Source organism: Eubalaena glacialis, chromosome 16, assembly GCF_028564815.1.
Source record: "Eubalaena glacialis isolate mEubGla1 chromosome 16, mEubGla1.1.hap2.+ XY, whole genome shotgun sequence".
Lineage (NCBI taxonomy): Eukaryota > Metazoa > Chordata > Mammalia > Artiodactyla > Balaenidae > Eubalaena > Eubalaena glacialis.
This window is the reverse complement of record NC_083731.1, coordinates 57,120,541-57,144,120: the sequence shown is the minus strand read 5'-3', so window position 1 is coordinate 57,144,120 and position 23,580 is coordinate 57,120,541. Positions and strand designations below refer to the sequence as shown.

The 23,580-nt window shown below is 38.4% G+C and overlaps 1 protein-coding gene across 2 annotated transcripts in view; it reads right to left on the bottom strand.

Annotated features, from left to right (window-relative positions):
- DIAPH3 (diaphanous related formin 3) overlaps window positions 1-23,580 on the bottom strand; it is a 571,929-nt gene that overhangs the window by 514,103 nt on the left and 34,246 nt on the right. For both annotated transcript variants that reach the window (XM_061171200.1, XM_061171201.1), the window contains one exon: window positions 2,911-3,078. In XM_061171200.1, coding sequence (XP_061027183.1) covers window positions 2,911-3,078 — 168 coding nt within the window. The remainder of the gene's footprint in view (window positions 1-2,910; window positions 3,079-23,580) is intronic.

The following is a 23,580-nucleotide window of genomic DNA, read 5'->3' as shown; positions in this document are numbered from 1 at the left end:
GCCACAAGCATGGCCACAAGCACGGCCATGACCACGACCCCAACCACAGCCACAACCACGGCCCCAAGCACAGCCCTGACCACAGCCCCAAGCATGGCCCCAAGCACGGCCACGACCACAGCCCCAAGCACAGCCCCAAGCAGGGGCCTGACCATGGCCCCAAGCACGGCCACGACCACGGCCACAACCACGGCCCCAAGCACAGCCCCAAGCATGGGCCTGACCACGGCCCCAAGCACAACCACGACCACGGCCACGACCACGGCCCCAAGCACAGCCACGACCACAGCCTGCACTGGAGGCTTTAAGTGGAGCAGCCTTGAAAGAGGGAAGGTGAAAGGCTTTCTCTGGATAAAAGTTAACTTATTTAAATTAAACTAGGGTTTTCATTATCTGAAAGCAAACAGAAAACTCTGGGACCTGCGGTGAATTTTATCCAGGGGCAGGAAAGAATAAGCTGAAAGAGCTGGTTTAAAGGGGCAATGGCTGGAACAAACAAGTCACTTTCAATCTGTACCTACCATGTTCACCTTGGTCAAAAAGCCAGCTACACAGATCTACTGTGAGTTCAAGAGCAACCACTGAAATTTGACGTCCATAAATCAAAGCTGTATACACAGCAATGCTCACACAACTATTTCACATATCTAAGATCTAAAGAGAAACCAAGATGAGCTTTCAGATAAAAATTCTGCTTTCACTGGATGGCAAACAGGAAAAAAAGCCCTTAAGAAGTAGCATAACTAAAAATTCATCACTACTTTTAAAAAGTGCACTGAAAATGTTACCCAGCGACCAACTAAATTAATTTCCTAAATAAAAGTGAAATGAGTACAAATGTGGAAGGATTACACTGTACTTCGCATTCATTAAGTAATCAAGTCAACACACTGTCTTTCAAAGGACCGTCTTGAGGAGGGAAAAGAGGTGCTCTTCAAAACAAAGATTTTACTTCATGAAAAAAATCATCTAAGTACCTTTGATAACGTTAAACAAGATTTTTTTAAACTGTACAATGCCAAAACAAAGAATCTAGGTACAACCTCTAAATGAAACCTCTTTTTGGCAAATGCCAAAAAATGAATATGGCAGATTATTCAATGTTGCTTCCTCAAAAGAATTTTTATTAATAAAAATGGTATGGATAGGTGCAAGCCAAAAATAAAACCCAACCTAATCTAGCATCCTCCCCAGACACAAAAACAGCTTTAAATTTGTCAAAGATGTGGTATCCCACCTGACAAGCCTGAGAAATATCACTAGTCCGCATTTAAAGGAGAAAGACCCTTCTCAGCTTTAGAATCTCCAGCAGGTTTTCCCTGCATTGACCACTGTGATATGGTCAAGGTAACAGAAAAGGAGAAAAAAAAAAAAAAAAAACCTATTCTTTATTTTTTTTAAAGCCTGTAGTTGTGACAAACTCACTCATTAGCAAATTGGGCAGCCCTGAGAAAGCAATAATTCATTTTACTTCTGCTGAGTAAAGTGAGCTTGAATGCAAAAGATCTTCTGCCAACAAGGAGACCTGTTTAAAATTTAACAAGTGGGGCTTCCCTGGTAGCACAGTGGTTAGGAATCCGCCTGTCAGTGCAGGGGACACGGGTTCAAGCCCTGGTCCAGGAAGATCCCACATGCCGCGGAGCAACTAAGCCCGTGCACCACAACTACTGAGCCTGCGCTCTAGAGCCCGCGAGCCACAACTACTGAAGCCCGCGCGCCTAGAGCCTGTGCTCCACAACAAGAGAAGCCACCGCAATGAAAAGCCCGCACACTGCAAAGAGGAGTGCCCCCGCTCGCCGCAACTAGAGAAAGCCCGCAGGCAGCAACGAAGACCCAACACAGCCAAAAATAAATAAATAAAATTAATTAATTAATTAATTTAAAATTAAAAAAAAAAAGATTTAACAAGTGATCTGGCCCAGTTATTAAATGTGTAAACACTTCAAAAATGCCAAAATCCATCTGCCCTGTTCATACAATTAAAATTGATACTCTTAGCTAGGAGAAGGGTAAGAAAGACTAACAGAAAAATACTTCTAAAGTCATCATGTTCAGAACAGAATACGATCAACTATGTTCTGTACTTCCTAGGTAGTTGTACTTTAACAACTACTAGCTGCTGTAAGCCTCCATAAATGTCTAACATCACTGGCCTACTTGCTTTACTTACTCAGATGACACCAGCAATTATGAGCCAAAAGAAAAATTTTTCTTAACAAGGTAGTCACAAGTGAACCAAAAAAGTACCATTCCAGAATCTCACGGATAATTTAGGTAGTGGTTCCACATATGATACGTGAATGAGGGGGCACTTTATTATCTTGAGTCCTCAAAGGTAGTCTTGAAGAAATCTACCTTATACAAGTCTCATTGACAGATGCAAAGGCTAGCAAACATGGTTACATTCTTTTGTTCTAGATTGAAATTATATCAACTTGTGGTGATAAAAGAATTACAAAGGCACACCGCAAATTCAGTGAGTTCAAGTGCAGATTTAACTGTTGCAGGACTATGCAAACCTGGTTATCATGAGAACTGAGAAAGGACTCAAACAAGGTCCAAAAATCAGCACACTTAACAATGCACACAGCAGAGAGCTGTGACCGTCATTCTCAAATGCAACCGACCCAGACAGACCACTTAGATAATCTATTTAAGGCAAAAGTGTATCATTTGATACTTTAGAGGTTTATGTTTTTATGTATTTCTGTGTAAAACAACTGGTATGACATTTTTCTTCGGATTCTTATTTTTGTAATCCTAAAACTCTCTATGCCTTAAGTACTATCTTAATGACATCAGAAATCACCTATGGAACCTGAGTTTCAGACATGTGTGGTTCCATTAACATGAGTCAAAGCAAAGGCTTTTTTTTACATCAAACGTTTTATAAGGAATCAAAATTCTTACCATCATCTTTTCAAAAAGCTCTAAGAGTTCCTTCTCGGACAGTGGCTTTGGAATGTTTTCATTCATCTCTGAAGAGCAATCATTGCTTGAAAATGCAGTCTTCAGGTTGGAAAGTGGAGTCCTTTCTTTCTTGCTCCCTGGAATTCTTATGCTGGCAAATCTGTCCAGCTATGAAGAAAGATAAAATAAATAGCACACGTAAGTATTCCCTTCTCTAACAATATTTACCTAATTCCCAAAATGAAAAAACAAACAGGGTCAATTACATTATCACTGTGATTTCATCAGGAGGCATTCAATTAATTCAGCACTTAATCTTTAAAATTAAAAGAAATAATAAATATAATAATAAGAGTCTTCATAACCATCCTGTCTAAAGGCAGAAGAGATACACAACCTCAAAAGATTCCTTCTAATCTTAAGATTATAGAATTAAGAGTCTAATAAGTGACGTTTGCTTTACAGATTAACAAATTAAGCATTTTTACAAAGGTAACTTAGCTAATTTAGTGGTTGGCAATCTAACTAGTACTCAGTGTCCTGCCCCCCAGCCCCTCATCCAGTGTCCTTTTCATAGTACAGACTATGGGGTGGGGAGGTGGGGGAGCAGGGCATGATTTAGGCATTTTAAAAATTGACTTTTACTTACACCTCCATAACTTGTTGGCCTGATAGACATCACATTTCTCTTTATTCAGGTTGGTCTGTATTTGAACTTCATGAACAACTATAGAGTAGCTAAAGCCTCAGGAAATAACAGTGGATTTTGGCTGCAATGAGATTTCTTCTACAATTATATCATCAAATAGTCCACGGATATTTGAAAATGCATAGATTAGTTTACAAAGTTAATTGTTCATTCATTGAAAATTGATTGAATTTCACAAGTTCTACTCCTAATAGAGAACCCAGACACATACAGTGTTTCAAGTGGTAACCAGCAAAAAAGGTAAAGAAGTGTGTACTTAAAAAGCACAATGATTCTGGAATTGTTCAGCATAACTGTGCACACATTAAGCTACTATTTTCGCCATATATACGTGTAGTACATAGTCCTGTACTATTCATTGTAGCAGCTACTGGCTACGTGTGGTTATTTAAATGTAAATTAAATTTTTAAATTCAGTTCCTCAGTTGCCCTAGTCACATACCAAGTGCTCAAGAACCACAAGAGACTAGTGGCTCCCATATTGGCCAAAGCACACAAAGTACATTTCTATCATGACAGAAGGTTCTACTGGATAGGGCTACTAGAGCCCATTAAAGAAATAAAACACTTAAAATTCTCTGTTTAAAAGGACAGTAAGTCACAGTATTGATTGTTCACTTCACTAAAGAAATAGGACTTTTTTCAAATAATGATATGCAAAGTTAATAATGTTTATCTTTCAAAATAGGTCTTTAAGTTCACTTTGGAGATAATCCCTAGGAAAAACACCATTTACTATACACTCACACATGGTCCATCTAACATGAAGTAAACATTAAAGTACTAACAATATGACAGCTTCTGGCAGGATTACAAAGTAGTCACAAAACACCACTGCTCTCATCCTAACAACAAAAGAAGCCAGATACCCTACAAAATTGTACTTGCTACTGTTTTCAACCCATCAGGAAGCTGAGGAAACAAGAAAACCTGTAAGAACTAAATACTGGGACGTGACAACCTGCTTTTATCCCTGACGAACAGCTGAAGAAAAATAAAGGTAAAGAAAAACCAGCCAAGTTTTTTTTTATGAACTTTGACAGCTGCATGGGTACTGGCATGAGAGATTAGAATTCCAAGGGCCTCGGTCATGAAGCCCCAACCATGGAGCAAGTCTGCACCCTCCTACCAACTCTTTCCCTCAAGTCTTCACCAGCTACATGGGGTAGGAGGCCAATGCCTGGGGGCAGAGCTGGAAAGCTGAGCAGGATGCTTGCTCCCTGAGGCATAAGAGGTCTCTCCCAATGCAAAGCAGCTGCTCTCCGAAGGCTCTGGACCAGACAGAAGACCTGAGAGAAATCCAGGCCTTCAGAGAGCACACAACAGCTGAGCACAGCTGACAGAGAGCACACGAAGGCTGGGAGTAGGATAACAGGTCTCTCTGAAGAAACAGAGAGCCAGCAATGGAACTGAAAACAAAAAAGAGAATGCTACAGTAACCCTAAAAATGGGCATCAGGACTTTAAAGCAGAAAGAAATATTCCACGGTTTTCAGAGCTAAAGTTCAGTTGTAATGTCAAAAAGCAGATTGCCAGAATCTCATTAGCACTCAGATCCTAAGCCCTCAAAACATCTGAGGCCACAGGTGAGCTGAATAAAAAACTGAAGCAGCAGGAAACCAAATCCAGCTCAACTAGAGATCACAGTGACTCAGACCCCATTCCAACAGCCTGAAAGAAGGGCATGCATGCCCTTTCTTGGAAGCAAATATTATTTAATTTCTAATGTAATTAAATACAATGTCCACCATACAATCAAATATTGCTAGACACACAAAGGGGCAAGAAATGTGGCCCATAGTCAAAAGAAATCACCTAGAGATGGCCCAGAGGGTAGAATTACTAAACAGACTATTTAAAATAAGATTTATAAAAATATGCTAAAGGATATAATGAAGAGTGGCCATCATGCATGAAGGATGGAGAATTTCAGCAGCAAACCATGGATACTATTTATTTTTAATCTATTAGAATGAAAAATGTATCAGAAATGAAGAATTCATTAGATGGCCTTAACAGAACCTGAACATTGCTGAGGAAAGAATTGGTGAACCTAAACACATATCAATAGAAAGTATCTAAACTGAAAGAAAAAGGAAAAAAAAACGGGAAAAGGGGAAAAAAAGAATAGAGTAACCACAATCCATGATACAATATGAAATGTAACACAAGGGTAACTGGGGTCCAGAAGCAGAAGAGAGGATAGATAGATAGACATATACATATATCAATTCACAGATCCAAGAAGCTCAGCAAACCCCAGAAAGAATACCAAAATAACAAACAAAAAACAAACAAACAAAAAAACACCTACAAGCCTCATAGTCAAACTGCTGAAAATTAAAAATAAATGGCAAACCACAAAAGTACAGCCAGAGAAAAGAAGACATTATACATAGAACAAAAATGATACAAATGAAAATTTCTCACCAGAAACAATGCCAGCAAAAGACAATGGAATGGCATCTTTGAGGTACTGAAAGAAAAATACCCTTATCCTAGAATTCTATGTTTAGTAAAAATACTTTTCATAAATAGAAGCAAAAGAAAGACATTTCCAGACAGACGAAAGCTAAAGAATCTGTCTGCAGCAGATCTCCTCTACAAAAAGTGCCAAAAGAAGCTTTTCAGGCAGAATTGATGGAATCAATATGGAATACGGAATCCCATATTTACAAAAAGGAATGAAGAGCAATGGAGAGGTTGCTTTATTAGAAGCTGGTGATACAAAGATAAATGAGCTATTTAGAACGTAAATAACAAATAACAATCCAGTGGAGGAGACAAGCACCTAGACAGGTAATTATAAAGCTATGTAGACAATGTAGCAAGAAGTGTATACAGTGTATCACAGTAGCAAAGAAGAGGGGCATCTAACTCACCAACATAAACTTTCCCTGCTTTGAAATAACCCAGAAACATAAAATTATCTCCACATGAATATATGTCCAGAAGTTATGTCTCTATGTACATCAGTACTCCAATCCTTGATACTTGTTTTTAAAAACTAGGGACACCCAACAGCTGTTTTAAGAAATGGGGCTGGTTCCTCTGTCTGTCTTCTGAATCACTACTTCATTGCCATCATTTCTATACATGTAATATCAATTCTTGAGTGTAGAAACTATGCTAACTCCTCTTCACACACCACACACACACACACACACACAAAGTTAATTAATATGCTAAACTTATAATGAAGTGAAATTAAGCAAAACATCATTAATACAACATCAATATTATAAATGTAAAAATGTCAATGAATGGGAATAGTAAGTTTAAGCAATCCACAAGCTAATTTGTGAATACTTAACTTCCAACAGTGGTAGAAGAAATCAAAATTTTAGTTTTCACCAAAAGTCAAATTTTTTTTAAATAAAAATCTCTAAAAGTCATAAAGGGCGCTGGGCAAGATGGCGGAAGAGTAAGACGCGGAGATCACCTTCCTTCCCACAGATACATTAGACATACATCTACACGTGGAACTGCTCCTACAGAACACCCACTGAACGCTGGCAGAAGACATCAGACCTCCCAAAAGGCAAGAAACTCCCCACGTACCTGGGTAGGAAAAAAGAAAACAGAAATAACAGAGACAAAAGAATAGGGATGGGACCTGCACCAGTGGGAGGGAGCTGTGAAGGAGGAAAGGTTTCCACACACTAGGAAGCCCCTTCGCGGGCGGAGACTGCGCGTGGCGGAGGGGGGAAGCTTCGGAGCCACGGAGGAGAGCACAGCCACAGGGGTGCGGAGGGCAAAGCGGAGAGATTCCCGCACAGAGGATCGGTGCCGACCAGCGCTCGCCAGCCCAAGAGGCTTGTCTGCTCACCCACCGGGGCGGGCGGGGGCTGGGAGCTGAGGCTCGGGCTTCGGTGGGATCCCAGGGAGAGGACTGGGGTTGGCTGTGTGAATACAGCCTGAAGGGGTTAGCGCACTACAGCTACCCAGGAGGGAGTCCAGGAAAAAGTCTGCAGCTGCCGAAGAAGCAAGAGACTTTTTCTTGCCTCTTTGTTTCGCGGTGCACAAGGAGAGGGGATTCAGAGCGCCGCCTAAACGAGCTCCACAGACAGGCGCGAGCCGCGGCTATCAGCGCAGACCCAAGAGACGGGCATGAGACGCTAAGGCTGCTCCTGCAGCCACCAAGAAGCCTGTGTGCGAGCACAGGTCACTCTCCACACTGCCCCTACTGAGAGCCTGTGCAGCCCGCCACCGCCAGGCTCCCGTGATCCAGGGACAACTTCCCCGGGAGAACGCACGGCGCGCCTCAGGCTGCTGCAACGTCACGCCGGTCTCTGCCACCGCAGGCTCGCCCCGCACCCATACCCCTCCCTCCCCGCGGCCTGAGTGAGCCAGAGCCCCCGAAGCAGCTGCTCCTTTAACCCCGTCCTGTCTGAGCGAAGAACAGACGCCTTCAGGCGACCTACACGCAGAGGCGGGTCCAAATACCTGAACCCCAGGAGCTGTACGAACAAAGAGAAAGGGAAATTTCTCCCAGCAGCCTCAGAAGCAGCGGATTAAAGCTCCACAAACAACTTGATGTACCTGCATCTGTTGAATACCTGAATAGACAACGAATCATCCCAAATTCAGGAGGTGGACTTTGAGAGCAGGATATATTAATTTTTCCCCTTTTCCTTTTTTTGTGAGTGTATATGTGTGTGCTTCTGGGTGAGATTTTGTCTGTACAGCTTTGCTTTCACCATTTGTCCTAGGGTTCAGTCCGTCCGTTTTTTTTTCTGTTTTCTTTTGTTTTCTACTTAAAAACTTTTTTTCTTAATAAATTTCATCTTAATAATTTTTCCTTATTTTTATTTTAAAAAATTAAAAAATTTTTTTCTTAATAATTTTTTTATTTTTTATTTTAAAAAATAAGAAATTTTTTTCTTAATAAAATTTTTTCTTAATAATTTTTTCTTATTTATTATTATAAAAATTAATAAATTTATTTGTAAAAATCAAAAAAAATTTTTTTTCTTAATAAATTTTTTCTTAATAATTTTTTTCTTATTTTTTATTATAATAGCTTTATTTTATTTTATTTTATCCTCTTGCTTTCTTTCTTTCTATTTTCTCTCCTTTTTATTCTGAGCCGTGTGGATGAAAGGCTCTTGGTCCTCCAGCCAGGCGTCAGGGCTGTGCCTCTGAGGTGGGAGAGCCAACTTCAGGACACTGGTCCACAAGAGACCTCCCAGCTCCACGTAATACCAAATGGCGAAACTCTCTCAGAAATCTCCATCTCAACAACAAGACCCAGCTTCACTCAACAACCAGCAAGCCACAGTGCTGGACACCCTATGCCAAACAACTAGCAAGACAGGAACACAACCCCATCTATTAGCAGAGAGGCTGCCTAAAATCATAATAAGGCCACAGACACCCCAAATCACACCACGAGACGTGGACGTGCCAACCAGAAAGACAAGATCCAGCCTCATCCACCAGAACACAGGCAATAGTCTCCTCCACCAGGAAGCCTACACAACCCACTGAACCAACCTTAGCCACTGGGGACAGATACCAAAAACAACGGGAACTACGAACCTGCAGCCTGCGAAAAGGAGACCCCAAACACAGTAAGATAAGCAAAATGAGAAGACAGAAAAACACACAGCAGATGAAGGAGCAGGGTCAAAACACACCAGACCTAACAAATGAAGAGGAAATAGGCAGTCTACCTGAAAAAGAATTCAGAATAATGATAGTAAAGATGATCCAAAATCTTGGAAATAGAATAGACAAAATGCAAGAAACACTTAACAAGGACCTAGAAGAACTAAAGAGGAACCAAGCAACGATGAAAAACACAATAAATGAAATTAAAAATACTCTACAAGGGATCAATAGCAGAATAACTGAGGCAGAAGAACGGGTAAGTGACCTGGAAGATAAAATAGTGGAAATAACTACTGCAGAGCAGAATAAAGAAAAAAGAATGAAAAGAACTGAGGACAGTCTCAGAGACCTCTGGGACAACATTAAACGCACCAACATTCCAATTATAGGAGTCCCAGAAGAAGAAGAGAAAAAGAAAGGGACTGAGAAAATATTTGAAGAGATTATAGTTGAAAACTTCCCAAATATGGGAAAGGAAATAGTTAATCAAGTCCTGGAAGCACAGAGAGTCCCATAAAGGATAAATCCAAGGAGAAACACACCAAGACACATATTAATCAAACTATCAAAAATTAAATACAAAGAAAAAATATTAAAAGCAGCAAGGGAAAAACAACAAATAACACGCAAGGGAATCCCCATAAGGTTAACAGCTGATCTTTCAGCAGAAACTCTGCAAGCCAGAAGGGAGTGGCAGGATATACTTAAAGTGATGAAGGAGAAAAACCTACAACCAAGATTACTCTACCCAGCAAGGATCTCATTCAGATTTGAAGGAGAAATTAAAAGCTTTACAGACAAGCAAAAGCTGAGAGAGTTCAGCACAACCAAACCAGCTTTACAACAAATGTTAAAGGAACTTCTCTAGGCAAGAAACACAAGAGAAGGAAAAGACCTACAATAACAAACCCAAAACATTTAAGAAAATGGGAATAGGAACATACATATCGATAATAACCTTAAATGTAAATGGATTAAATGCTCCCACCAAAAGACACAGACTGGCTGAATGGATACAAAAACAAGACCCATATATATGCTGTCTACAAGAGACCCACTTCAGACCTAGGGACACATACAGACTGAAAGTGAGGGGATGGAAAAAGATATTCCATGCAAATGGAAATCAAAAGAAAGCTGGAGTAGCAATTCTCATATCAGACAAAATGGACTTTAAAATAAAGACTATTACAAGAGACAAAGAAGGACACTATATAATGATCAAGGGATCGATCCAAGAAGAAGGTATAACAATTGTAAATATTTATGCACCCAACATAGGAGCACCTCAATACATAAGGCAAATACTAACAGCCATAAAAGGGGAAATCGACAGTAACACAATCATAGTAGGGGACTTTAACACCCCACTTTCACCAATGGACAGATCATCCAAAATGAAAATAAATAAAGAAACACAAGCTTTAAATGATACATTAAACAAGATGGACTTAATTGATATTTATAGGACATTCCACCCTAAAACAACAGAATACACATTTTCCTCAAGTGCTCATGGAACATTCTCCAGGATAGATCATATCTTGGGTCACAAATCAAGCCTTGGTAAATTTAAGGAAATTGAAATCATATCAAGTATCTTTTCCGACCACAACGCTATGAGACTAGATATCAATTACAGGAAAAGATCTGTAAAAAATACAAACACATGGAGGCTACACAATACACTACTTAATAAAGAAGTGATCACTGAAGAAATCAAAGGGGAAATCAAAAAATACCTAGAAACAAATGACAATGGAGACACGACGACCCAAAACCTATGGGATGCAGCAAAAGCAGTTCTAAGAGGGAAGTTTATAGCAATACAAAACTACATCAACAAACAGGAAACATCTCGAATAAACAACCTAACCTTGCACCTAAAGCAATTAGAGAAAGAAGAACAAAAAAACCCCAAAGCTAGCAGAAGGGAAGAAATCATAAAGATCAGATCAGAAATAAATGAAAAAGAAATGAAGGAAACAATAGCAAAGATCAATAAAACTAAAAGCTGTTTTTTTGAGAAGATAAACAAAATTGATAAACCATTAGCCAGACTCATCAAGAGAAAAAGGGAGAAGACTCAAATTAATAGAATTAGAAATGAAAAGGAGAAGTAACCACTGACACTGCAGAAATACAAACGATCATGAGAGATTACTACAAGAAACTCTATGCCAATAAAATGGACAACCTGGAAGAAATGGACAGATTCTTAGAAATGCACAACCTGCCGAGACTGAACCAGGAAGAAATACAAAATATGAACAGACCAATCACAAGCACTGAAATTGAAACTGTGATTAAAAGTCTTCCAACAAACAAAAGCCCAGGACCAGATGGCTTCACAGGCGAATTCTACCAAACATTTAGAGAAGAGCTAACACCTATCCTTCTCAAACTCTTCCAAAATATTGCAGAGGGAGGAACACTCCCCAACTCATTCTACGAGTCCATCATCACCCTGATACCAAAACCAGACAAAGATGTCACAAAGAAAGAAAACTACAGGCCAATATCACTGATGAACATAGATGCAAAAATCCTCAACAAAATACTAGCAAACAGAATCCAACAGCACGTTAAAAGGATCATACACCATGATCAAGTGGGATTTATTCCAGGAATGCAAGGATTCTTCAATATACGCAAATCAGTCAATGTGATACATCATATTAACAAATTGAAGGAGAAAAACCATATGATCATCTCAATAGATGCAGAGAAAGCTTTCGACAAAATTCAACACCCATTTATGATAAAAGCCCTGCAGAAAGTAGGCATAGAGGGAACTTTCCTCAACATAATAAAGGCCATATATGACAAACCCACAGCCAACATTGTCCTCAATGGTGAAAAACTGAAATCATTTCCACTAAGATCAGGAACAAGACAAGGTTGCCCACTCTCACCACTATTATTCAACATAGTTTTGGAAGTGTTAGCCACAGCAATCAGAGAAGAAAAAGAAATAAAAGGAATACAAATCGGAAAGGAAGAAGTAAAGCTGTCACTGTTTGCAGATGACATGATACTATACATAGAGAATCCTAAAGATGCTACCAGAAAACTACTAGAGCTAATCAATGAAGTTGGTAAAGTAGCAGGATACAAAATTAATGCACAGAAATCTCTTGCATTCCTATACACTACTGATGAAAAATCTGAAAGTGAAATTAAGAAAACACTCCCGTTTACCATTGCAACAAAAAGAATAAAATATCTAGGAATAAACCTACCTAAGGAGACAAAAGACCTGTATGCAGAAAATTATAAGACACTGATGAAAGAAATTAAAGATGATACAAATAGATGGAGAAATATAACATGTTCTTGGATTGGAAGAATCAAGATTGAGAAAATGACTCTACTACCCAAAGCAATCTACAGATTCAATGCAATCCCTATCAAACTACCACTGGCATTTTTCACAGAACTAGAACAAAAAATTTCACAATTTGTATGGAAACACAAAAGACCCCGAATAACCAAAGCAATCATGACAAAGAAAAATGGAGCTGGGGGAATCAGGCTCCCTGACTTTAGACTATACTACAAAGCTGCAGTAATCAAGACAGTATGGTACTGGCACAAAAACAGAAATATAGATCAATGGAACAGGATAGAAAGCCCAGAGATAAACCCACGCACATATGGTCACCTTATCTTTGATAAAGGAGGCAAGAGTGTACAGTGGAGAAAAGACAGCCTCTTCAATAAGTGGTGCTGGGAAAACTGGACAGCTACATGTAAAAGAATGAAATTAGAACACTCCCTAACACCATACACAAAAATAAATTCAAAATGGATTAAAGATCTTAATGTAAGGCCAGACACCATCAAACTCTTAGAGGAAAACATAGGCAGAACACTCTATGACATAAATCACAGCAAGATCCTTTTTGACCCAGCTCCTAGAGAAATGGAAATAAAAACAAAAATAAACAAATGGGACCTAATGAAACTTAAAAGCTTTTGCACAGCAAAGGAAACCATAAACAAGACCAAAAGACAACCCTCAGAATGGGAGAAAATATTTGCAAATGAAGCAACTGACAAAGGATTAATCTCCAAAACATCCAAGCACCTCATGCAGCTCAATATCAAAAAAACAAACAACCCAATCCAAAAATGGGCAGAAGACCTAAATAGACATTTCTCCAAAGATATACAGATTGTCAACAAACACATGAAAGAATGCTCAACATCATTAATCATTAGAGAAATGCAAATCAAAACTACAATGAGATATCATCTCACACCGGTCAGAATGGCCATCATCAAAAAATCTACAAACAATAAATGCTGGAGAGGGTGTGCATTTGCACTTGCACTGTTGTGGGAACGTAAATTGATACAGCCACTATGGAGAACAGTATGGAGGTTCCTTAAAAAACTGTAAATAGAACTACCATACGACCCAGCAATCCCACTACTGGTCATATACCCTGAGAAAACCATAATTCAAAAAGAGTCATGTACCTCAATGTTCATTGCAGTTCTATTTACAATAGCCAGGACATGGAAGCAACCTAGGTGTCCATCAACAGATGAATGGATAAAGAAGACGTGGCACATATATACAATGGAATATTACTCAGCCATAAAATGGAACAATACTGAGTTATTTGTAGTGAGGTGGATGGACCTAGAGACTGTCATACACAGTGAAGTAGGTCAGAAAGAGGAAAACAAATACCGTATGCTAACACATATATATAGAATCTAAAAAAAAAAAAAAAAAAATGGTCAGAAGAACCTAGGGGCAAGACGGGAATAAAGATGCAGACCTACTAGAGAATGGACTTGAGTATATGGCGAGGGGGAAGGGTAAGCTGGGACAAAGTAAGAGAGTGGCATGGACACATATACACTACCAAACATAAAATAGATAGCTAGTGGGAAGCAGCCGCATAGCACAGGGAGATCAGCTCGGTGCTTTGTGACCACCTAGAGGGGTGGGGTAGGGAGGGTGGGAGGGAGGGAGATGCAAGAGGGAAGAGATATGTGGACATATGTATATGTATAACTGATTCACTTTGTTATAAAGCAGAAACTAACACACCATTGTAAAGCAATTATACTCTAATAAAGATGTTTAAAAAAAAAGGAAGAAATGTAATTATTAGTCATCTTAGAATTTGAAAAGTCAGAAAAACTATTTGTGATCATTAACGTACTTCCTTGGAACCCAGAAGGGAGTATTTTCATGCAACCCAGGAGAATTATTAAGCAAATAAAAGTTCATTTTAAGTAATGAATTAATTCTATTTGAGGGACTTCCCTGGTGGCACAGTGGTTAAGACCCTGTGCTCCCAATGCAGGGGGCCCGGGTTCAATCCCTGGTCAGGAAACTAGATCCCACATGCATGCCTCAACTAAGAGTTCGCATGCCACAACTAAGGAGCCCACATGCTGCAACTAAGGAGCCGGCGAGCCGCAACTAAGACCTGGTACAACCAAGTAAATAAATAAATAAATAAAATTTTTTTCTTTTAATTCTATTTGAACACATATACCTGAAATCCAGAAAAATATATCGCTTAAAATTATCAATTTTCATGCAATCTTTACTACATTTAAGAGAAGGAAAAAACTTAACAGCTAAAATAAGTTGGCTTTTTAATTAGCTTTATTACTAACCAAGCAACTTGCTGATTAAAAACATGGCTCCAGAATCTGACTTCTGAATCCTGCCCAGTCCCTCGCTTGCTGGGTTACCCTAACCAAACTACTTAAAATTTCCACGACAGTATCTTTGGTGAAGAACTGGTTAAATACACAGAAGACTGAGGGAATTCTATTATAGTGCTATTTGGAGGTGGTACACCACACTTAATTAATATGGCAGTGAGTTGTTAATAGGAAATAAAACTACTTCTCACCTTTCAGCTTCAGGTTAAAAGGCTGACCACTCTATCTAAAGTAGAACATGAGCTCACCCACTCCCCTTTCTCTGTCACAGCACACGGTTTATTTCCTTCACACGTCCTGACATATGACTTACGAAAACCTATAATTTTCATATATTTTGTAATTGTTGACTTTGCCTCTTTCCCACCAAAATGTAAGTTCCATGCTAGGCAAACTATCAACTGTCTTAGTTGTGGTGGCCAGTCTCTAGGACAGCCCCCAATGATCCCCTGACTTGTGTAACCAACAGCACACTGTGAAAATTATGGAGTGTCATTTCCAAGACTAGGTCATAAGAGACATTACAGCTTTTGTCTTGCTCCCTCTTGGATCACTCACTCTAGGATATGCCAGCTGCCAGATCATGAGGACACTCAAGAAGACCTAGGGGGAGGCCCAAAGGGCAAAGAACTGAGCTAAAGAAGCTAGAGAAGCAGGGAGGCATCTTGCCGACAGCCATGTGCTTAAGCCATCCCGGAAGCCCCAGTCAAACCTTCAGATATGAGAGCTCTAGACAACATCTTCACCGCAACCTCCTGAGACACCAAGTCAGAACCACCCAGCTAAGCAAATTCCAAACTCCTGAACCACAGAAACAATATGAGATAATAAATGTTTGCTGTTTTGGCTTTGTTTGTTACACAGCAGCAGGTAACTGTTACAGCCACTGTTGTGTGTTCAGCCTATGGAACAGTTGCTGGCAGAAAGCTAGCAGTCAATAAGTACTTGAAGGTATGGATAAATAAGCAATTACTGGAGATAAAACAAATAAAACATAGTGCCATCCCACAAATGTTTACCACTTAAGGGAAAAATATAATAACAAATTATAAATAAAGTATTGTAAATGCCCTCAAGAAAATCTTAAGTAAATTAGCAACAGATAGAGACCAGCGATTAATTCTGGGGTTGAGAAGGAACCTCAAGAGAGGCTTTGGAAAGGGGATACACAGGGAACCTGGTGAGGCTGATATGAGAATTACAGGAGATGGTGCATGTTACAAGCTAAGCAGTGTACCTGTGTTGTTCCATGGTCTTTACTAAAATGCTAGTGACATCACTGTTACAAAGAGACATCGTTGTGGGGAGGAAAACTGGCCGTTCATTGTTTCAGGTGTGATAAGCTAACCACACCAGTCATAGGTACAATCACCCAATAACAATTCCCACAAACCCACCAACTACCTCATTCTACCTTCAATGTTCCTAAATATTACAAATGGGCATTTCCCACTTTTAACTTGTATTATTGAAATTTATGAAAAGTTCTTTAGCCAGACGCTTCTCTGAAAAGATGAAAAAGTACCACCCCCCCAAAAAAAATTAACCACTTACAATGATTTGCTCACATTTAGATTTCATATAGTATTTTAATATTATTAAATGAGAAACATACTTATATTATTGAAATTCCTTTAAATTGCTTGAAAATAAGTTACCACATGCAATATGTATTCCACAGCCAAGTGCCATGTGCAGAGCAGCCAATGGAAATGCCCACGTAGGGAAGAACGAAGGCCTCAGTCTTTCTTTATCTGTGATAAAGTCACATGTCCAATCCTACCGTGCATGTGTTCGGTTGCTCATTTGTTTTTTTGTTTTGCCTATGTTTATAATTTTTTTAAATACTAAGTTTCACTTAAAGGTTAATTAAAAAGATTTAATCCTTTCCCATTAAGTTCAATAACACCATGAATTCTACCACAGACCCCTTGGTGGTCCATGGACCACAGGTTAAGAGTTCCTGGTAGGTAGATATGGAATAATAACAGAAATAGTGGTGGAAAAGAAAGTAACTCAAGTTCTAATGCTTGCAGTGAATCAATGGGAGGGACTAGATGACCTACAGTTGAGACCAACATGGAGAAATGAAATAAAAATGCTCAAGAAGAGCTGGAAGCTTTTGAATGAAGAGCTACCAGGAAAATAAAGTCCTCAAATAACCCCTAGGTTTCAAGTAGAGCAAGAGGAAAGCAAACATTCAAAGATAACAGGCTTTGAGTTCCAAAGAGCACAGTAGGAGGGTTTTCGAAGGCTGGAGAAGTTGGGAGATACTGTCAGATTTGAAAAATAAACAGACCTGGATGGGGGAGAAGCACATAGGTGCTTAATGAAGATGTGGATTGATTATGACTTCTGATGTTGACTCTGGTCAGTAGAAAAGTGATTTTAATTGTAATAACTTTAATGAAAATTAACTAGGAAACGTAAATCAAACCATATGGACTGTATCTTCTCAATTTATCTTCTCTCTGCCCTCTGCCCCTACTGCCACTACCCTAGTTCAGGCCACCTGGACAATTGCTGCAGCCTCCTAACTTGCCCCTGTGTCTTCACTGCCCCCTACCTCTACCCCTCCCCAGGCTACTCTCTGCACAGATGTCAATTTGATCTTACTGAAATGCAAATCAAATCATGTCCCTCACTCCTGTGCTTAAAACCTTCAGCCTTTGTAACCCCATTACTCAGAGGATGACCCTCAGATATCTTACCATGGCTCAAAGGTCCACTTTAATCTAAATCTTACTTCCTCTCCAGACAATCTCTTCACTACTCCACTACCCTTATATGATCTAGATGTAATGAATAACCTAGAGTCTTCTACACATGCACAAGCTATCCCTCGTGCCTAGAATCTATCCACACCCACAACTCCTATCCCATCCCCTTTATCTGGCTAATTTCAACTCAATCCTTAGCTTTCAGTTTGAACTACATCTCACATAGGAGCCTTTCTGACACCTCAAGACTGGATTAGATGCCCACAGACCTAGTGCTTTCCATTATATTGTATGTATACTACTCTGAAACTGCCTTTCATCATACATATGTTTACTCAACAAACCTTTAAGTCCTTGAGAACAAGAATTGTTATTTTATTTACTAAATGTTCCTGGAACTTGGCATGGTCCTAAGCATGTAGTGGGTGTTCTATTAATATTTGTTAACTGAGTTAATTAATGAATAGCTTCCTACCTTCCATGCCCAGGACACAAGCTACTGCATCTTGCACTTCTAAATCCTTCTCAACTATATTTTAAATAAGGAATAATTAACACAGCGTATCACGGAGAATGCCAGACATTATGCCTTTTATATATTAAATTTAAAAACCCAGACTCTTCCCAACAATGTTATTTCAAAGAGCGGTCCCCTACACTAAAAACAAGTATGAATTTCTGTAATTTAATACCATGGTATAAGATAGTAAGGAAAATACCCACTCAAAGGAAAAGAGCACAAATACATTTTAAAAGAATTTAATATTCAAAATACCTCAAAGTTATATATACCCACATCTACTCAAATACAGTTTCTAATTGCATATATTCAAACATTATAATACTATATGCTTGAAAGGAAATATAAATTAGCTCTGTAAATAAGTATCAGACTATTTTTAAGATACAGACCAATACTACCCATACACAAAAATTATCTGAAGACATCAACAATGGCTTTCTACTTGCCAACCTGACACTTCCACTAGGAATCCATTCCACTGATATCCAGGAAGTAAAATTATTACAGGGTAAAAAAATTACTACCACTCCTGCCAGCCTGTATTCCAACCTGTCCTTTAAAACTCAGCTGAAAAGTCACCTACTCTATGAAGTCTTCTCAAAGACCAAAGTTGACCTTACCACTGTGCCATTCCAGCCCATATCACTGCACTACAACTGTATACTGGTTGTGTACACATCTGTTTCCCCACTGTTCCCAGAGGGCAGAGACAGATTATTCATTTCTGTATTCCTATAATAGTACTAAGCCCTCAATAAAGGCTTCATGAATGAATGGATAAAAGGATGAATAAACAAGTCTGCATACCCTACTACATCTTAGCATATTCAACTCTGAGAGCTCTTGATCTTATTCCCAAGTTTCTACTGATTTGAAGAGGAGCTCTCTAAACCAGCCCATAAATATTTAAAAAGTCCAAGATAGCACTTAAGTATTACTACTGAAAATCTAAGTACAGGAAGCTCTAATTAACTCATATTAATGGACTCAGAAAGGCCCACCCAACTTAGTAAACAGTTTAAGTTTTATAGAACTTATTTTCACGTTTATTCAGTTGTCCCAGTCCATGCTGGTATATCTACTTTACACAGAATATACTGAATATACAGTTTTACAGAAAAGCTATGGAATATATTATCATACTTTTTGCTTTATCATTCGTTTTTAACTTAAAAAGGAAAAATAAGAATAAAAGTGCAAAATAAACAAATTACAGTACAGAAAGCTTTATATCTTACTAGGCCAATATGATAAAATTATTTTAAATTATTCTTTTCCATTGAGCTTTTTTTTAAAGTCAATGATTTAGGTCCCGTGACCGCACTTGCGAGTTAGACACAAATTCAGATAATCAAAATCATTTTATTTTCTTTCATAAGTATGACATCTAAGTTAACATATATCTCACAAGACACAGCACATCTAGGTAGGCACAGGAATAGTCTGCAGGTAGACAAAATCCAGGCGTGTCAGGCACATCCATCTGGAAACTCATCTTCGAGTGAACCAGTCTCACAGAAAACACCCAGGAATATGCTGGAGTGGTCTGGCAGCAGTTAGTTATACTGAGTGAGTCTGAAGGCCCATGGAGAACACGGAAAGCTTCTCAAAGCACTCATCAGAATGCACACCCAGACCATGAACCCCTCAGCATCTCTAAGACCCCATTCCCGTGGGGAACTTGGAGGGGAACCGGGAAACCCTGCACGTATACCTGGCAGCAGGCTGCCGTTGTTGCTAGATCTGTGATTTCCATACAGAAGTTTTTCTACGTCCTTTGCAATTAAGAAAACTTATATCCTTTACCTGTTGCCATCTCTCAGTCACACACATCATTATTCCTTTGGGACAGACCTTTTTCAGTTTTGTTCACTAGAAATATTCAAAACAGTTCATTTCTTATCACAGAAAAATTCTTAGATACAATATGTCTTTACAATTATAATTTTCTCAGGATTAAGATCGATGGCTATGATACAACTTTTCCTTGTCAGTTTCAAGGTCAGTAGTCTCATATGGGTGGCTGCAAGAGAAAAGCAGAAAATAAGGAGATGTATTGAATACGTCTAGATTTTACACTGGCACTCTGAGTAGAGAAAGGGATAGGACTTAAGTGGCAGTATAACTCTCTTGGTAAAGATCATGTTCTCTGGGGACAGTCTGCCAGTTTTCCTGGCTGCCTCATGTGACTTTGAACAAGTTACTTATACTATCTCTTGCCTCAGTTTCTCTGTGTTTGAAAAAGGGAATAATAATAATGCCCACTCAGAGGCTTGTTGTGAAAACTGAATGTGTTTATAAAGCTAACATATGGAACGCTACTTGGCACATAGCTAGTAATTAATTGTCCTTACTATCACATAACACTCCTTTTTCCAATCAGCAGCTGTGTTTCTACGTTCTCTAAGTAAATTCTCCAGCAACTTATCTTACATCTTTCTATTCCCTGGAAGATTCCTGCATGTTGACTGAGAGACGTATACCAAGTTAGAGAAGCAGGGTCCTACCATGGAGGCCTTATGTGCCACGTCAAAAAGCTTTAGGCTTGACCTATAGATAACAGGTGCAATTAAGCAGTTTCAGATAGGATAAAATATGGTCAGACATGCAATTTAGATAGGTCACTCTGGTTGCTGTGCAGGAAGTTGGCTTTTTAGGAAGCAATAGAAAGTTGTGAAGAGCCCTGACGAGATAATAAAGGGACTAGTGCTCTCATAGAAGACTTGAGAGAAGAGAATATATTCAAGAAATAATCAGAAACACTGGAAGGGTGAAGTTACCGTCTATGAAAATATAGGAATAGAAATGTGTTTAAGAGGGAAGTAAAGCGTTTAATTTGGGGCACACAGAGTTTCAAGTAAAAATAAGACATCCATGTGAAGGTATTCTAGGTCAATGCATGAATGTCTCAACTTGAGGGAAAGATCATAGACAGAGATATACACAAAGATATACACAAAGATATACTAAGTCAAGTACTATACACACAGGAGAGGAGCAATGGCTTCAGGAAAGCAACCTGAGAAATGACAATAGTTTTAAAATAGGCAAAGGAAAAACACACACAATAGAGACAGAAAAGGAAAAATCAGAGGGATATGAAAACCTATAAAGTTTGGTGCCACAGAAGCCAAGAAATCTTTGTTTTTCAAAGAGGAAGGAAATAACTGTATCAGGCAGAGCAGAGAAATCCATTAAATTTCCAAAGACTAAAAAGTAATGAATATCACTGGGGATAAAAAGGATTATTTTATAATGATAAACTGAAACAACAATCCAAAATGTATATGCACTCAGTTGCAGAGCTTCATAAAACATGAAGCAAAAGCTGAAAGAACTAAAAAGAAAAATTAAAAAATCCAAAATTATACTTGGAGATTTCAACACTCCTCAATAATTTTTAGAAAAAGCAGACGGAAAATCAGAATATACAAGATGTGAACAACACTATCAACCAACTTGGCCTATTAGCTATTTATGGACCAATTCTAACAAAAGCAGAATACACACGGAACATCCACCAGGACAGACCACATTCTGGGACAGAAAGCAAGACTCAAATTGAAAAAGACTGAAATCACACAAAGTATGGTCACTGGCCACAAGGGAATTAAATTACAAATCAGTAACAGAAAGATATCAGGAAAATCTTCAAATATTTGAAAATTAAACAACATATATCTAAATAATCAATGGGTAAAAGAAGAAATCAACAGGAAATTTAAAACTATTTTGAATATTCAGAAGACTAGCAGCTAAAGCAGCTCTCAGAAGGAAATTTATAGCATAAAATTCTTATTAGAAAACAAAGTTCTCAAATCAATTATTTAAGCTTCCACCTTAAGAAGCCAGAAAAAGAATAAAGCAAAAGTATAGAAATGATAAAGATTAACAAATAAATGAAAATAAAATAAAGAAAATTAGTGAAACCAAACCTGGTTCTTTGAAAAGATCAATAAAATTGACAAACCTCTAGACAAACTAATCAGGGAAAAAACAGAAGACAAATTATCAATATCAGAATTGGAAAAGAGGGAAATAAATACAGATCCTACATTAAAAAGATAAGGAAATATCACAAATAATTCATAATTCAACAACATAGATAATATGAAAAAAAATTCCTTAAAAGACAAACTACCAGGTCTCACTCAGGAAGAAATAGAAAATTTGAATAGTCCTATATTTAGTAATAGACATTTCATTTCAAACAAGATAGGAATGGCAAATAAGCAGGAGAAAAGATGTCCAACATCACTAGTCACTGGAGGAAACAATTTGTCAGTGTCTTATAAAGTTAAAACCACATGACTTGCCCTCCAAAATGAAAACATATGTCCAAAAACAATTGCACTCAAATGTTCACAGCAGTTTTTCCTAACAGCCAAAAACTGGAAACAACCCAAACTGTTGAATATACAAACCAACTTTAGTATTACCAAACAAGGGAATACTATTCAGTAATAAAAAGAACAAATTTCTGATACACCCAATCACTAGATGAGTCTCAAAAGCATTATGCTAAGTAAAAGAAGCCAGACACAATGGCAAAATACAATGTAATGCCATTTATATGAAATTCTAGAAAATGAATAGTATAGTTCAGAAAACTGATCAGTATTTTCCAAGAGTTGGGAAGGGGGAAGAGAATTGACTGCAAAGGACACAGCAGAAACTTTTTGAGGTGATGGAAATGTTTTATATAACTGTAGTGTATGCATGATTGTATACATTTGTCAAAATTCAGACTGCACTTTTAAAAATACATTATATTATATGTAAATCATATCTCAATTTTTAAAAGTGCACATTACTAATCACTAATATTGTGAATGCATGGTTTACCAAGCATTTTAGTATATATTACTTAATTTAGCTCTTATAAAAACCCCTATAAACAAGGATGCCAAGGCTCAAAAGCTAAATGACATTCAAAGCTAGTACATGGCAGAGCTGGCACCCGAACCCCGCTCCCCTACATTCACCTACATGTAATGAAGAGCAGACACTAATGGAGATCTCAGAACTTCCTCTAGTTGCTGTACAGGACGATGTCTGTTTTGCTAGCTGTAATTGTGGACTATCTGGTGTCTTGAAGTCAATTTAGTGGAATGGATCACCTTTCTTTTTTTTCATGGAATGGAGAGGAGTAAAAAGGAGTAGAAAGGAAGGAAAAGAAAATGATTAGAGTTCATTATGCTTAGAAACATTAAATATTGGTTCTTAAAAAAACTTCTGTTTCGACAGAGAGAATTTCTGTATGTGTGCTGGGCTACAAAATAAAGTGTGTTTCCTACTGTGGGTCCTAGTCAAAAAAGCTTGAAAACCATTGCTGCAGGCCACACAAGGGATTACAATAGTAATGTTGGCTGCAGAGAGATGAAAGGAGAGATGAAGACCAGCAGGAGC